At 39.8% G+C, this 17,362-nt stretch overlaps 1 protein-coding gene across 1 annotated transcript in view; it reads right to left on the bottom strand.

Annotated features, from left to right (window-relative positions):
• ELP3 (elongator acetyltransferase complex subunit 3) overlaps window positions 1-17,149 on the bottom strand; it is a 100,082-nt gene extending 82,933 nt beyond the window's left edge. The window contains exons 1-6 of the mRNA XM_036241229.1: window positions 17,032-17,149; window positions 13,691-13,790; window positions 10,281-10,419; window positions 3,537-3,607; window positions 2,535-2,598; window positions 650-718 (exon numbers count right to left, since the gene is read on the bottom strand). Coding sequence (XP_036097122.1) covers window positions 650-718; window positions 2,535-2,598; window positions 3,537-3,607; window positions 10,281-10,419; window positions 13,691-13,790; window positions 17,032-17,050 — 462 coding nt within the window. The 5' untranslated portion in view covers window positions 17,051-17,149. The remainder of the gene's footprint in view (window positions 1-649; window positions 719-2,534; window positions 2,599-3,536; window positions 3,608-10,280; window positions 10,420-13,690; window positions 13,791-17,031) is intronic.
• Between the last annotated feature and the right edge of the window lie 213 nt (window positions 17,150-17,362).

Here is a 17,362-nt window from a genome sequence, read left to right as displayed (position 1 = left end):
AAACTATAGACAGTGTTCACATGTTTTTTAATTGGACAAGTTTAAAATTGTAAAAACTGTAAAAATAAAATTGTATTAATGTTCAGATTTCTTGAACAGAGTAAGGCCATTTACATAGTACCTGTTTTTAATCAGTTATAGTGAGGTATAGTTTACACACAATAAAACCAATTAATTATACATGTAAATTGGATGTGGCTGGATACATGTTTGGAGTTGTGTAACCACAATCATGATACAGAACAATTCCACAGCCAAAGTGTTCCTTGTATTCTTTTGCAATCAATTCCCTATTCCTAGTCCAGCAAACGAGCATAATATTCCTTATCCGGCTTAAGGCAGCTAAAATTCAGTCCATCCACCTAAGTGTCTAAGAGTTTCCACACACCTACAGTCTGTAAATTTCATACCATAAATGACTTTCTACAAATTGAAAGAAATTTGTAGAGTACAATCTTTAAAGAAAACAACAGTCTCTAAAGGAAGTGATATATCTAACCTTGCAAAACAGTCTCCCTCCCTCAGATGGATATTAAAAACCTACAATGGGGAAAAACACTCTTTTAGTTATCTCAATTACAACTCAAATCAAGCAATAATACCTTCTAAGTATAAAAATCTAATTTGAAACTGCTTTTCAAAAACTCACCTGTTCTATTCGGTGTCTTGTCTGTAGATAAGGGTCGTATCTCGCTCGGATAGCTCGCATGGAGGTTGGCTGAGAAAAAAGGAGAGAAAGATCTGTTATGCCCACAGTGAATTAAAAAGTAGTTTCAAAGAGTGTATTAAAAATAAAATTCTCTTATGCTCCTTTCTTCCTTTCTCAGTCTTCAAAATAATGTCCCGACTAGCACCTGGCAGGTCTCCACCCCACCGTCGTGAGTATCCCTTTCACTCTTGCCCCCACTCTAATCCTTTCCTCTCATCAAATGGTCTTTGAGAAACCGTATTGGATTATCCCAGTCCTTTAAATCTTAATGGCTTCTCATGACCCCTAGAATAAAGTCCACACCCCTTGCCCTGGCTTACAAACCACTACAACACCTGTTTCGCCAATCTCATTCTTCCCGTTACCCTCCACGCTTCAGAACGCCCACCGTCACTCCAAACATGGCTCCTGGCTCCAGCTCTTCTCCCTGCCGTAAATGCTCTTTGCTGATATTCCTGAAAGGCTCCTTGTCATTCAGGACTCAGTTAAAACATCACCTCCTCAGAGAATCATTTCCTAACCACCACAGTTAAAGTATCCACCCAGCTACACCTTAGGACTTCATTTCTGTGCTGAGCATTTACTAGTACCTGACATTTTTTTTCTTGTGTGTTTCTTTATTGTCTATCTCCCATTATTAGAATGTAAATTCCACAAGACAAGGGATCTTGTCTGTTTTTCCACTGCTGCACACACAGGAGGACAATGTAGTGGTGAGGAGCACAGAATTCAAAACCTGGCTCTGTAACTAATTTATTTGCCGTGAGCCTTTGAGCCCGTTCTTTAAGGCTTCTAGGCCTCAGTTTCTTAATCCATAAAACCAGGATAATAATAGTGTTTACCTTTAAAATGCTACTGGTAAAGTTTAAAATTATAAAGTAGTTATGTCTGGCATATATTAATAATAAATGCTTCCATGCCCTGGCCGGTGTGAGTCAGTAGTCAGCAATGATTTTCAACCTTCCTAATGCCGTGACCCTTTAATACAGTTGCTCATGTTGTGGTGACCCCCAACTATAAAATTATTTTTGTTGCTACTTCATAACTGTAATTTTGTTTTCTGATGGTCTTAGGCGACCCCTGTGAAAGGGTCGTTCGATTCCCAAAGGGGTCACGACCCACAGGTTGAGAAGCGCTGGGTTAGAGGGTTGACCTGTGCACTGAAAGGTTGTGGGTTCAATACCCAGTAAAGGGCATGTACCTGAGTTGCAGATTTGATCCCTGGACTGGATGGGGGGTGTGTGGGAGGCAATTGTTGATGTGTCTCTCTCACACTGATGTCTCTCCATCCCCCCGCCCCCTTCCACGCTCTCTAAAAATCAATGGAGCCCTGGCCGGTTTGGCTCAGCGGTTAGAGCGTCGGCCTGCGGTCCTGAGAGACCCGGGTTTGGTTCCTGCTAAGGGCGCGTACCTCGGTTGCAGTTTGTCCCCGGCCCTGGTCGGTTGTGCGGGTGGCAGCCATTCGATGTGTCCCTTTCACATCGATGTTTCTCTCTCTCTCTCTGTTCCTCTCTCTCCCTCCCACTCTACCTGAACAAAAATGGAAAAATGTCCTCGGGTGAGGATAAAAAAAACAAAACAAATAAAAATCAATGGAAAAAATATACTTGGGTAAGGATTAACAAAAAATAATAAATAAATAAATGCTTCCATAAGTATTTCTCTGGTGACTAGAAAAATATATGTAGACACTCAGCAAATATTTAGTGAATGAAGAACTTTTATAATCAGAAAAAGTTAATTTTAAGAAAGCTAGTACTTCTAAAAGTACACTATAGGCAGAGTAGGATATAACATTTCCTCAGGACAACTCACATTACTTTACCTCATATCCAGTATAAGACTGGGTTGAATATTCAAAATCTGAATCAGGTCCACCAGGGCAATAGCTGCCAATACAACAGAAGCACGAAGATGTCAGATACAAAACTTAGTTCAACAGTCTAGGTTAAATATCTGCTACCTCTATAAAAACCAGGTATCACACAAGCTTCATTTTTAAATCCCTAAGAGAAAAGTCAATCTTTGCAGTACCTGCAAGTAATATTTTCTACTAGTAAGTAAACAAGATGAACATATAAGGGAACATTATTACAGTTGTTTTCAGAATTTGGCAGCTACTCTTTTTTTCAGAGATTTAAGCATTTAGGGGCAATAACAGGACCTAAGTTTTCCTAAGTTTGGACTGACATGCAGAGTGCTCTCTTGGGAACTTAAGAATATCATTCACCCATTTAACCCTTCTATCTGGAATCATGCATATTATTCTAATTTTTCTAATTTTCTAGATTTAAAAAGGTTACAAGTTATTTATAAAAATGACTTTATTTTGATACTTTTCTAATCCAAATTCATTTAAAATTCCCGATATTTGCCCGGCCGGTGTGGCTCAGTGGTTGAGCATCAAGCCATGCACCGAGAGGTCACTGGTTCAATTCCTGGTCAGGGCACATGCCCAGGTTGTGGGCCAAGAAAAAAAAAATAAATAAATAATTAAATTAAAAAATAAATAAATAAAATCCCCGACATTTGGAATTTCTATGTTTCATTTACTGAGTTAACAGAACTGTCTGTTGAAGTTAACAGAATGTCTACTGTTTCGAGTTGTATAATCTATGTATTTTTTATCGTATATTGCAACAAGTTAAAATCTTTGTTTCATTTTTAAAGCATTGAAATATCCTATCAAGGGCTGCTGTTTCAAAGAACTTATGAATTTATTAAATCAAAGTTTAAATATTACCAGCATGCACTGATCAAGGTTCTACGGGCCTTATTATTTGAATTAAAATACACACACACAACTTCTCAAAATCATCATACTTACACACAGATATTTCCTGTAAAACTAATGTGTGGACATCTGTGGGGTTTGCACATCACAGCCACAACAGCAATCTATAAAAGAAAGAAAAATAAAAAAGCTATTATGAAAGAATTGATAGAAAATCCCGGAGGCTCTGTCTCAGACAAAGGGAGAGGAATGCAATCAGAGTGGCACGCAGGGGCTTCAAGGGCACTGGTGATGCTGCATTTCTGAAGCTGAGCAGTGGGTACAGGGATCATGATCTCTTTTCAATGATATTTAAAAATCACACTGATCTCTTTAAAATGTATATATGCACTGTGTATACTGGTTTGTATTATACTTTACAATAAGTTAAGTAAAAAATAATAATTTTTAAAGTCACAGTGATTCTTATTCTCTATGATTTGTTTTATTAAAACAAAAAGAAAAAAAAAAAAAACTAGGCAATTCTATAAAATTATATCTAAACCTAAACTTTGTGACTCAAACTCCTCATGGACACACTAGAGCTCAATACTTAGAGCAGACAATTAAACTAGGAACTAGACTTCATAGAGTGTGTACAAAATATTCTTAGAGGAGTCTTTCAGAGCCCAAGTCGGGTGAGGAGAGTATCCGCTTGAGAAAGAAGGGGGCGGTGGAAATAGAAGATTGGTTACATGCAGGAGTACTTACTCAAAAGAAAGGCACACACTACGGTGAATGCAAGCCAGGTTTCTTGTCAGAAAAGAAAGTTATCAGTATGGAAAGGGAGAGAACTAGAATGAATTCTGTGGGCTGTATGGAATTGAAGGTATTACTGTGAACTCACAGTTTTCAACAGAATGACATACAAATAAATGTATGTATGTATTTCCTAGCTCAGTCCACTGAAAGGTTCTGGAAGCAACAACACCCTAATGCTGTGAGCATATCTTGGTCTCAGATCTTGGTCTCTAAATATCCAAACAGGACTACTGAGAGAAATGGCTGATTCCAGGGCTGGGGCAAAGAAAGTACAAGATGAGCCTGAAACACTTTACTATGATAGAAAGCTAGAAACTGCTCAAAGAATAATGGGGACAAAAAAAAAGACAAAGAAATCAGGCTGAAAGGGCCCCCACTAGCCAAGCCTGGGATAATTTGTGCATCAAAATAAATAATGATTATAACCCACCTTATAAGAAACCATGAATCCATTCATACAAATAAATGAATAAGTAAACTGGAAGTTTGATAAGCAACAGGAGGATATTTACATAATATTTACAAAAATACTTCACTACACAAAACTTCTTAACTACAAAGTGGAAAAAATAATTTACAGAGGAGAAGCCTGGTAGACATCATCTTGATCATAATGGACAATATCAGTGACAAGACAAAATGAAATTACGCACCATCTGATGAGATGCAGTAATACAAAATCACTTCTGCAATGTTCCTGCCAAAGACACATGACCTGAATCTAATTATGAAGAAACATCTGATTAGGCCAAATTGAGAAACATGCTACAGAATAACTTGCCTGAAATCTTCAAGTGTTAAGGTAATGAAATCAAGGAAATAAGAGCAGTGTCCAGATACAAGAGACATGACGACTAAATGCAAAATGTAATTCTGAACTGGGTGCTGTAGGTCATTATTAGTAAACAGCTGGTGAAACTTGAATGTGTGAGGTCTGAGGACTAGGTAACAGTACACATCAACGTTAAATTCCTGATTCTGATGGCTGTATTGTGGCAATGTAAGAACATGTCCTTGCTTGTAGGAAATATGCACTAAAGCATTCAAAGGCATCAGTTTCACAACTTGCTCTTAAATGGTTGAGGGGGAAAATGTTCTTTGTAAGGGACTTCCAACTTTTCTGTAAATTTGTAATTATTTTTCATAATAAAAATTATTAAAATTAAACAATGATCTACACAAACTCCAAAATACGTAAATTTTCAGATCTGAGTTAAAAACAAAGTTTTAAACACACATTTTTATTTATAATGAGACACCACCATATATACTACCGATGAGGTCACTCTAATTCAACAATGTTTTATTGAGGAGCTACTAGATAGGCCAAGTTCTGAGCTACACAGAGCAGGTAGGGCCTGAGACTACCAAAATATTAATGCACTGGCCCTGTCCTCTAAAATCTTACTACCTAGCAAAACTTCCTCAAGTCATACAGAAACAGGCTGTTTCACAACCACATGCATGCAGAAAATACTAGGAATGCTCAAAGAAGGGAAGGAATTAGTCCTGACCAAGGGCATCAGGAAAGCCTTCCTAAGGGGCTAACACCATGCTAAGCTAACAAGGTAGAGGGCCAGGGAAGCAACATGCAATAGTCTCTAAACTATGCAGTAGACCTCTCCTTTCAAGTAATGTTTACTTAGAACCCTGATTGATAAAAGAGATTAAAAGCAACAGCCCTAGGTGAAGTAGAGGTGTAACCTGCTCCCATGGCTTCCCTATACTGTTCTCCGTAGTAGCTCCTAAAACACTTCTGAGGAACCCTGTAGTTTTCTTGAATACAGTTTAAAAATTATGATAAAGTAGAAAAAGCAATGACTTTGGAGTCAGCCAGGGAGGTGTAGGTTTGTATCTTTCCTCTGACCCTTACTATGCATTTACCTGTTTTGGAAAATGAAGACAATACTATCTATCCCTCAAAACTGTTTTGAGGATTACATAGAAAACATAACAGACAGTGGCCAGTATTTAACAGGTAGGCAACATATGGTAGCTACTGTTGTGATTAACAGTGACACTACTAAGAACAACAACAATCATGGAGTTCTAAACAAATAAACAAGCAAACTCATATAAAAAAAAAACCTCAAAATGGATCATTGACCTAAATGTAAAGTGCAAAACTATAAAAATTCTAGAAGATAACTGGGTGACCTTCTGTTTTACCATGAGTTTTTACATACAACATCAAAAGCCCAATCCATGAAAGAAAAAATGGGTAAGTTGAACTACATTAAAATTTGAAAGTTCTGCTCTGAGAAAGATACTGTTAAGAAAATGAAAAGACAAGCCACAAACTGGAAGAAAATATTTGTAAAATATCTCTCCGATAAAAAACATCTATCTTAAATATAGAGAACTCTTAAGACTTCACAATAAAAAAAACACACAAATAACCCAGTTAGGAATATGGCAAAAGATCTGAATAGACACCCCAACAAGGAAGACATTGAGATAGAAAGTAAGTATATGAAAAGATATTTAATATCACATGGCATTCAGAAATTGCAAATTAGAAAACAATGAGACACCACTACACACATCTATTAGAATGCCCAAAATCCAGAACACTAACACCACCAAATGCTGGCAGGCATGTGGATCAATAGAAGTCTCATTCACTGTTGATAAGAATGTAAATACAGCCACTTTGGAAGAGAGTTTGACAGTTTCTTACAAGGCTAAACACAGTCTTACCATATGATCCAGCAATCCTAGGTATTTACCCAAATGAAATAAAAACTTATGAATACACAAAAACCTTCACACAGATGTTTACACCAGTTTTGTTCACAACTGCCAAAAATTGGAAGCAACCAAGATGCCCTTCAATAGGTGAACAGATAAAGTAGAAAACTATCAAGCCACTAAAAAGACATAAACTGCCTTGGCCAGTTTGGCTCAGCAGGTAGAGCATCAGCCTGCAGACTGAACGGTTGTGGTGGGTTTGATTCCTGGTCAAGGGCAGGTATGAACCCTGGCCCTGGTCAGGGTTGTGCAGGAGGCAACCAATTGATGTATTTTCTCCCCCTCCCCACCGCCCCCATCGGAAAATAAATGAAAAAATATCCTTGGGTGAGAATTAAAAAAAAAATCCTTGAAAACTATCCTGGGGTGAGGATTAACAACAACAACAACAACAACAACAAAGACGTAACCTTACATCATTTGCTAAATGAAAGAAGCCGATCTGAAAAGGCTACATACTGATTCCAACTACATGACATTCTGAAAAAGACAGTAACTAGATCAGTGGTTGCCAGAGGATTGGAGCAGAGAAAAGGGTGAACAGGGGAGTTTTAAGGCAGTGAAACTATTCCATATGATACTGTTAATGGTGGATGCATGACATCATGCACTTGGTAAAATCCAGGGAATGTACAACACTATGAGTGACTCTAATGTAAAAACTGTAAGTTTCAGTTAATAATAATATAGCAATACTGGTTCATCAATTATTACAAATGTACCTAACCAACGCAAGGTATTAATAATAGGGCAATCTGGGGAGAAGAAAAAGGAAGTATATAAAAACTCTGTGTACTTCCTGCTCAATTTTTCTATAAAGCAAAGACTGCGCTGTAAGAACAAATAAAAACAAAGCACCACCAGAATAACAGCAGGAATAAAAGCATGGAGGTTAAGAGCAGATAGAGGACAATCAGCTGTGTACTTCTGCTATTTTTGATAAAGCACTCTGGTGACACTGCAGAAGATAGATGTGGTGCAGGCAAGACAAAGTAGATGGGTTAAGAAATGACTGAAATACTCTAAACAAGAAATAATAAAGGCCAAAACATTCCAGGGGTGGTAGGAATGGACGATGCATTTCACATCTTTTGGAAACTGAGTGAATGGAGCCCTGGGAACTAAGGTGGGCAAGAAAGATGGATGAGCAGCACGTCTGAGGTTAGTTTGGGTTATATTACACTTGAGGATCTACATGCAGTCAAAGGAGAGGTCTAACAGGCGATTTGACATGAGCCTGAAGCTTGGGGAATGGTCGGAGCTGAGAGTCAGCATATGGCAATACTAAAAATGTCAGTGAATGAGATCACCAAACATGTACAGTACTAAACACAGTGAGCCCAGGACCAAAGAAAACATCAATTTTTAGATGCAAGGAGATTGAGTAGCCCTCAAAGAAAGAAATGATCAGAGGGAGGACGAGGAGCAGAAAGAATGGTATCATAAAAGCCAAGTATATCAGGCTGAAAGATTGCTCGATCTCTTGTCTTCCATAGTGGCAAGCTCATACATAATGCCCAAAACCAAAAATTTGAGACTTATCTATAAAGCATATTATATAGGAATAATGAACTAAATGCCAAGAAATCAGTTAAGAGCTAAAAGTGGTTGTCCTTGGGGGGAAAGGGGAGAGGTGAGAGGTTTGGAAATATTGTTTTTTTCCTTAAAGAATCTTTATACTAGGTCCAAACAAACAAAACAAAAACATTGAAGTACAAAGGAGAAGAGACCAGGATTGGTGGTACCTTGTATGTAAACGTTTTGGGGTTTAATTAGCCACAAATGTAATATAATCCAGGAGATACAGTCACCAAACAAGTCAACACAAGATGCAATTACTAGAAATATAATATCTTCATTCAAATAACAGACTGAACTTTTGAGACCACATCAGAAACAAAGAATTCAATTTTGGGTATCATATTTTAAGAGAGTCCAAATCCTATCTCTCACACCCATCCTTTTTATCCTAGAGCCCCTACCCTAATTCAGACTCTTAACACTTCACACCCAGGTTAAACCAAGAGTATCTTAACTAGTCTTTTTGTCTCCAAACTACTCTACATCTTATACCCAAAGTAATTTTCTGAAAATCTATTTTGTTCTTATCACTCCTTTTCTCAAAAATCTTCAGCAGTTTCCTATTGTCCAGTTTCTTTGTCGGACATTTAAGATCTTTATTTTATTTTTTTACTAATCCTCACCTGAGAATATTTTTTTCCGCTGATTTTTAGACAGTGGAAGGGAGGAAGGGAGGAGAGGGAAACATTGATGTGAGAGAGACATATTGATTGGCTGCCTCCTGCACATGCCCTGACAGACCAGGCCAGGGGTTGAGCCTGCAACCTAGGTACGTGCCTTTGACCCAAAACTGAACCTGCAACCCTTCGATGAGTAGGCTGATGCCCTAGCCACCGAGCATCTAGCCACTGAGCACCAGCCAGGGCAAAGATCTTTTACAAGCTGATTCCAAACTAACTTTTCAATTCAATGCCCTGAGGCTTTCCCGAATGAATGATCAATTCCAGGCAGTCTGGTGTACCCACTGTTCCCTGCACACACAGCACTTCTATCATCTCTATCTCTGCACCTCAGCTCCCTGTGCCCTTGCTCCCATCACTGTTCCAGCCTGCTCTTTTCTGCTTACACGAGCATCATTTATGTCCAGCAAGCTCCACACTTTCTATTGGGCTCTCCCTAGTCCCTTTTACTACAAGGATGTCTGTCCTCTGGACTCCCACCGCACTCCCGACTGTGTCAGTTGTTCCAGTTACCATATACAGAACGACTCTGCACCATGAACTACCTTTTATAAATACCTTTCATAAATATCAATTATTTTGAAAGCCACAGGCTTAATATAGCCAACAATATCTAGCATACTGTGAAAATTCTCAATCTACACTTTTAAAAAAATTTATCTTTATCACTGAAAGTATTATAGACGTCCCTCTTTTTCCCCCCAATGACCCCCTCCTCCCCACTCCCACCCCGCCCCTGCCTTTAGTGCACTATTGTCTGTGTCCACTGGTTATGCATATAAGTTTTTTGGTTTATCTCAATCTACCCTTTTAAAGACACCTAAACATCATTTACTCTTTTAAGCACAAGGACTGTTTTCCCTCTCTGTGCCTCACTAGCATTCTGCACACATCTCCACTCCAGCATATATCACAATACACAGATTACATTAGTCTGAATCCCCCCACCTCTCCCTCACTACCTGGGTGTTACATGGAGGCAGAACAGATACATAACCAGAATTACACGAATTGAAGTACTCACCCCACTGGCAGTTCTGATGGGCTTTGCCTTTAACTTGGGGACCAAGACCTTTCGATACTGAGGTGGAACTGCGGCAATGATATCCACCAGGCGAGGCTGAGCTGAGAGACCATATTTGGCAGCCGTTTTGGTTTTCAGCCTGAAAGTAAAGCATCTCGCATTATCAAGATCACATTTCAAGGACAAGCTACCAAAAGATGACCTATAAATAATATTGACTCCTGTCACTCCCCTATCCATTCACCAGATGACAACAGTGGCTTTAACATCTGTGAATCTCAGGGGCCAGGACAGTGACACCATCCAAAGGGTGCTCCACCTTCAGAGGATTCTACCCTTTTCTCAGCCTTGGCACTACTGCATTTGGAGTCAGAGTAATTCTGTGGCAGGGGACGGTTCAGCACATGGTGGGGTTTCAGCAGCATCAGCCTCTATGCACTAGCACTCCTCTTCCTGCTGTGACAACCGCGAATGTCTCCAGACACTGACAAATGTCTTCGGGGATGGGGGTGGGGTCACACCTGGTTATAAACCACTGTCTTAGATCAAACAAACAAAAAACAAAGGAAAGCTACACAAAAGTATTTTAAAACTTTTTCTAATACAAAATATTGTATACATAAAAACATATAAATATACTTTCACAATGACAAAGCAACCACTTGTGTAACCACACTCCAAAAAATAGCATATGATCAGAACTTCGGAATACCTACTTGCCCCTCCTGATATAACCCTACCCTGACTGCCAGAAGTAACTTTATCCCAACTAATAATTCCTTACTTTTCACTATAATTTTTCAAACTTTTCTTTTCCTGGCTGTTAGCCAAACCTAACAGCCACCTTAACTTCTCATTTTTAACCCATCTAAACATATTGTGAGGTGTTTGCATCATTTTCTACAATTGTTAACTGAGTATTTGATATGTACAAAGACTACTTAAGTACTTGCTATGTCAGGAGGTATAAGCCATAGTCATTTCATGCTCTATGCTTACAGATAGGCACGAACAAAAATACATGTGTGATAAAACAAACACAACAATGAGTGCTACCAGTATGTAAGAGGGTAACTCAATGTGTGCTCCCCAGCCATGGAAAGTGGGCGCAGAAAAAAGAAGAGACATGCAGTGAAAACATGGAGACGACGCTGAAAGCAGGTAGGATGGCTTATGTGAAGATGCAAAAGTAAATATACACATATTTAAAGAAATATAGGTAGACCAACTTGACAGAAAGCAAAGACTGTCTATGTAAAAGTACAAACATTAAAAAAAGCTGGAAAAGTGAATGGAAGCCAGACCGAAAGGCCTTACATAATGCACTGAGGAATCTGCATATTCCATAAGCACTGGGGACATGCTGAAGTTCCTGCACAGGGAAATGGCATGATAAAAGATGAGACAAAGGAAAATTAACCCAGAAAGAGATGGAAAGGGACCAAAAGCATAAGCTATTGCTGTAGTCTAGACTTAAATTTAAGAAGAGGTGTAACAGGTAGCTGGTAGTGGAAGTGAAAATGAGAGCCGTAATGAAGACAAAGCAGGCTAAGACCCTCATGAGACCCAAAGAAGATTCAAAGATGACGCCAGTTTCAAGTTTGGGTACAGGTTAACACAGCTAATCAGAGAGAATATCTGGGTAGGGACTGATTTTAAGGAAGATGACAGCTATAGTTTTAGATATCTAAATTAAAGAAAACAACAAAAAATATAAAGTAAGTAAAAACGTTCACTAGAAATAAGAGTTATATAATTGGTAGTATATAGCCAACAAAAATAGGAAAAAAAACCTGCTAAAGACATGGTAGAAAAAAATATTAAAATGTAATGTCTTGGTCTGCCTGGTGTGGCTCAGCTGGCTGGAACTTCGTCCCCTACACAGAAAGGCTGCAGGTTCGATTCCCAACTGGGGCACATGTGAGAGACAACCAATCGATGTTTCTTTCACACATCGATGTCTGTCTCTCTTTTTTTCTCTCTTGCTCTCCTCCTTCCTCTAAAATCAATAAACATATCCTCAGGTGAGGATCATAAAAAAATAAAATAAAATAAAATAAAATATCTTCATAGTCAAAAAGGATACTTATTTATTCCTTAGAAAATATTTATTAAGTAAGCACAATGTTCCAAGGAAGGGGTAAAACATTACAGTATCTCAAACAACAGAAAATAAGGTCTAAAGAAAGGTCATGCATATGGTGATTAGATCACTGCCAACCCGGGGGTGGGGAGAGAGCCCTTTCCTGACAGCAGATCTATGTTATGAATATACAGTGAAAAATACAGATGCAGAGATAAAAGACCTCTCTTATTTGAGGGTGCAGCAAAGTCAAAGCTGAATATGACCTTGGGAAGGAAGCGGATGAACATGTCGAGGAGGTTCTAAAGCAGGGAAAGGCTGGATTAGATGGAGGGTCCGTAGGGGAGGTTTTCTTGGAAAAGAGCTACTGCTTCCTCTGAGACAACAGGGAAGAGGAGGAGGATATGAAGTTATGTAGCACAGATGATAAGAACAGGAGCTCTGCCCGGCTGGTGTAGCTCAGTGGTTGAGTGTCGACCCATGCACCAGGAGGTCACTGGTTCGATTCCCGGTCAGGGAACATGTCGCTTGTGGGCCGAGTTCCCAGCGGGGGGCATGCAGGAGGCAGCCAGTTGAGGTTCTCTCTCATTGATGTTTCTATCTCTCTCTCCCCCACCCTTCCTCTCTCTCTAAAATTCAGTAAAGAGGGGCAAAGAAAAAAAAGAATAGGAGCTCTCTGCCCTGGCCAGTTTGGCTCAGTGGTTACAGCATCTGCCTACACACTGAAGGGTCACAGGTTTGACTTCTGGTCAAGGGCGCATACCTAGATTGCAGGTTGGATCCCTGGCACTGTTGGGGTGCATGCAGGAGACAACCAATCAATATGCCTCTCCCACATCGATATTCCCCACCCTTCACCCCTCTTCCACTCTCTCTAAGAATCAATGGAAACAATATCCTCAGGTGAGGATTAAAAATAAAATAGAAGCTCTGGAGACAGACAATGTAGTTCCAAATCACAGCTCTGCCAATCACTAGTCATTTACTCTTGGACAAATTATTTAACCTTTCTGTCTCAAGTTACCCATTTGTCAAATGACAATGACATGAGTACCTATCTCATACTGTTTTTCAAAGGATCAGTTGAGTTAATATATATAAGCATTACTATCACTGACTGGGATATAGTAAGCACCCATTAGAGGTTATAAGCTATCGGTATTATTAGGCTATGAGACAATTTTGCCATAAATGAGTGGCAGGGCAGAAAGCTAAATTCTCAAGTCAAAAATAAAACACGAGATAGGAAACAAGTAGAATTTGATAACTTCATAAGAGATCTACTATCTAAAAATAAGAATGCTTTCTTTGTTATAGGTCCACTTACTTATTTAGATCAATGTTTTTCCCTTGCTCGTGGGCTTCAATTAGTTGTTTAATAACATCTCCTATGGTCAGCATCATTAGCTCAGCAGGGCTGAGATCTCCTGGAAAGATAATATTTAACAACATAAAAAATCATATTCTTTTTATTTATTAGCCGTTTTCCTTCCAAAATCATTCCAACCACGTCAATTAAATAGCTCAAGTTCACAAGACACTAAACCTCTACTGTTGACAATATGATCCTATCTCTTGTATCTTTAATTTAAAACAAACCTGGCTTCACTTATATATGGGAAGAGATCACTTCACAAAGCACATACACGAAGAGAATGACAGAGACAAACATGAGGAGAAATAACTAATCTTTTTCACAGGAAAAGACCAAAGTAATAAAAACAGCTTCCCTTTATCCCCAGATTTATAATTACATTTATATCTTTTATTTAATCTGATTCTCTGAATAGAATGAGATAGATAGAACAGGACTATTTGCCTGTCCCATGAAAATGTTATCAAGGAGTAAAGTTGAAACACATACCTAAGTATCTGCATTTACTGTGTAATAGAAAAGACATGGGTTTATACTTGTCTAAGGATCTTAATGCATCTCTAAGATATAGTCTGTCCACACTCTCACAGCAACTGAGCCCTGGCTGGTTGCTCAGTGGTTAGAGCATTGGCCCACAGACCAGAGAGTCCCGGGTTCAGTTCCTGCTAAGGGCACGTACCTTGGTTAGTTTGTCCCCGGCCCCAGGTGGGGTCATATGGGTAGCAACCAGTCGATGTGTCTCTCTCACATCAATGTTTCTCTCTCTCCCTCCCTTTCTATCTGAGGATAAATGCAAAAATGTCCTCAGGTGAGGATTAAAAAAAACAAAACTCCAGCAACTGAGGTTTCTCTTCTCATCTAAAAGGCAATAGCAGAAGCTGACACGTTCTGACATAACCCCATCCCTGCGATTAGAGTTGACTGGTTCAAGGACCCTATCCAAGTCAAGCCAATGTGAGCTCTTCTCCTCAAGGCAAAACACACCAGTCTCTCTTCAGTGATAAAAGCTGTGAGAGTTCAGCTCGGAAGCTGTCAGCAAGCAATCTTCCTGTCGGTAAAGAGAGCTGGTGTTCAATGATAATAAAGTCATCAGGAAGAAGCATAGATGAGAAAGCCTGGTGATCACGGACCACTTTCGTTTACTTTCTCACCTGAAACCTCACAGTACTGTAAGGTAAATACTGTTATCCCATTTTACAGATGTGAAAAACTAAGGCAAGTTAAGATGTCATTGCAAATGGCATAGTTAAAACTCAAATCCAGGCCTTTTCTTCACAACTTCCATGGTTTTTTCACTGTACCAAGATGCCTCTAATGAGGCAAGGCTAAATAGCACAAACAAAACAATCTGAGAGGGGAAAAATGTCCATCTAAAATCAAAAGCTAAATGCTTTCCAAACCATGTAACTTAGCACTTCAGAGTTCTACGAAGGCACCTCCTGGGCCATGTAACAGGTAGGGCTGATGGTGGAGATAGAGGAGGTAGAGGATGGAAAGGGAGGGTCTCTTTCTCCATTTCAACCGAAGCAGCTCAGCTTTCACCTGTTTAATATTGAGTTTCTGCATAAGAATTTATTTGGAGGGGATTCAGGTGATAAAAATAGATAAAGATTTGAAACCCACTTGTATAGCCTTTGAGTGTATCAAGCATAGCTGGAGACGTAAATTAGTAAGAAAGGGCTTCATGGAGGAAAAGGTACAGGGGTCTTTCATGAAAGGGTAGGATTTGGAAACACAAAACAGACAGCAATGCAGAAGGAACGATGTTAAGTAGAAGAATTACCTATCCTTGTACGAAGGAGCATTGTCTAACCAGAATACAGGCCTTCTGACAGAGTTCAGTAAAGAACAGATTACAGGGCACATTGGCTACTAGGCAAAGACATTTAAATGGAGTGCAATAGACAGTGGAGAATTAAATATTCTCAAGGTTTGGAGTAAAAATATGACAGTAGTGTTTAAAGAAAAGTATACAAAAGAAAATGAAGATAAAAATGATTCAGAAGGTGAAAATACATGAAATCTGGATACAAAGTAAAAGGCTCTTGAAAGGCAACATTGTAAAACAAAAAAAAGCCCCACAAGATTTATAGTAAGAAACTTGGATGACAGGCTCCCTCCTTAGCTCTCAACCCCTAGTGGCTGTGTGATAATGGGAAGATAAATGACTTCTAAGCTCCATTTCCTTATCTGCAAAATTGGGATAATACATACATCTCACAAGGCCACTGTAAGGATCAACTTAAATAATGTCTACAAAAGCCAAAGTAGTATTCAAATATTAGTTATTGATTAAGGTAGGTGAGGAGGACGGCGGCCAGAATGATGAAGAATAAACTATTTCAAGAGGCCATTTCTAAGACCAAACAGGGTTTGGTGACAGATGAAGTTAAAAGTGTACAGCTGTCTGGCCTGACAAACTGAGGAGGAGCAAGTCAGAGGAAGATGGCAAATTAATATTGGGCATGTGGAGTTGGATGCCATGGACAACTGAAGGTAAGTTGGACACTTGTTGCTGCAAAAAACTGCAGTTGATGTCAAGAGGCACAGTAATTAAAAAAAATTTTTTTTTAATGTTTTTGGGGTTTATTGAGACAGTAGGACCAACCAGTTCCACTTCCTAAGAATAATTTTGGGCTGAAAAAGTCATTTAACTCTTTGAACCTCAACTTCATCTGCAAAATGAAGAGGATATCAACTTCAAAATGATTAGCAAAGGCTCAGTAAAAAGTAGTGATTATCATAAAACCTGTGAGAAAATCCTTGAAATCTGATTTCATCCTATCGAGAAACTAAAGATGGAATTGCTCCATGCTAACGTAGGAGGTAATACAAATTGGCATAATTGTCCCACGGAATCCAAGAAAAATTCCGGAATGTTTTTAACTTACGGCTTGAAGAAAAAAAATCTTTGAAAAAAGAAAAGAAAAGCCCACGTGCAACGTGTCCTAAAAAAACCTCAACAAATGAAGAGTCCGAGAATGAGTTATATTGACCGACCACGTTAACTACTTGGAGAACACACCTTGGAATAAAGCTTTTCCTGCCATTTATGCAAAAGACACCGACTGATGGCCAAAGAGGAAACCAGTAAGGGTAGGTTGGTTTACAAAGCACAACAGGTAAAACGAAAAGGCAGAAGGCTGGAGCCGACAGAAAGACCGACCCCAGGTGGCGGGGCTTCGGGATTAGGCAGCGGATTCCCGCGGGAAAAACCGGCTTCAGCGCCTGCCCGCCCAGGTGCTCGCCCCTTCCCTCCTGTACCCTCTCCTCCTCTCCCTCCCTTCCCGCACCTTTCCGCTTCTGCCTCATCTCTCCGCCGTCGTAGCTGCCGCCGCCGCGACCACTGATAACGTGGCTACCCACTCGGACCTCGGGGAAAGTTGACAGCCACAAAGCAACCCCGCTTGTCGTAAAATGATAATCACTGCATCGTAAAGCTGTTCCCGACAGCGGTGCGCGCAGAGGCCCGCCCCGCCCCTCAGCGCGCCTGCGCCCCGCCCCTCAGCGCGCCTGGCGGAGCCGGAGGGGCGGGGAAAAGCTTCGGCCCGGTTGCTTAGATGCTGAAAGCTGGACTTGGGTGGTGCAGAGGCAGGACCAAGCTCAGGCCTAGAGGCTGCGCCG

This window comes from Molossus molossus, unplaced genomic scaffold (assembly GCF_014108415.1).
Source record: "Molossus molossus isolate mMolMol1 unplaced genomic scaffold, mMolMol1.p scaffold_m16_p_4, whole genome shotgun sequence".
NCBI classification, from domain to species: domain Eukaryota; kingdom Metazoa; phylum Chordata; class Mammalia; order Chiroptera; family Molossidae; genus Molossus; species Molossus molossus.
Note: the sequence above shows the minus strand (reverse complement) of the source record. Positions and strands in the feature narration are given on the sequence as shown.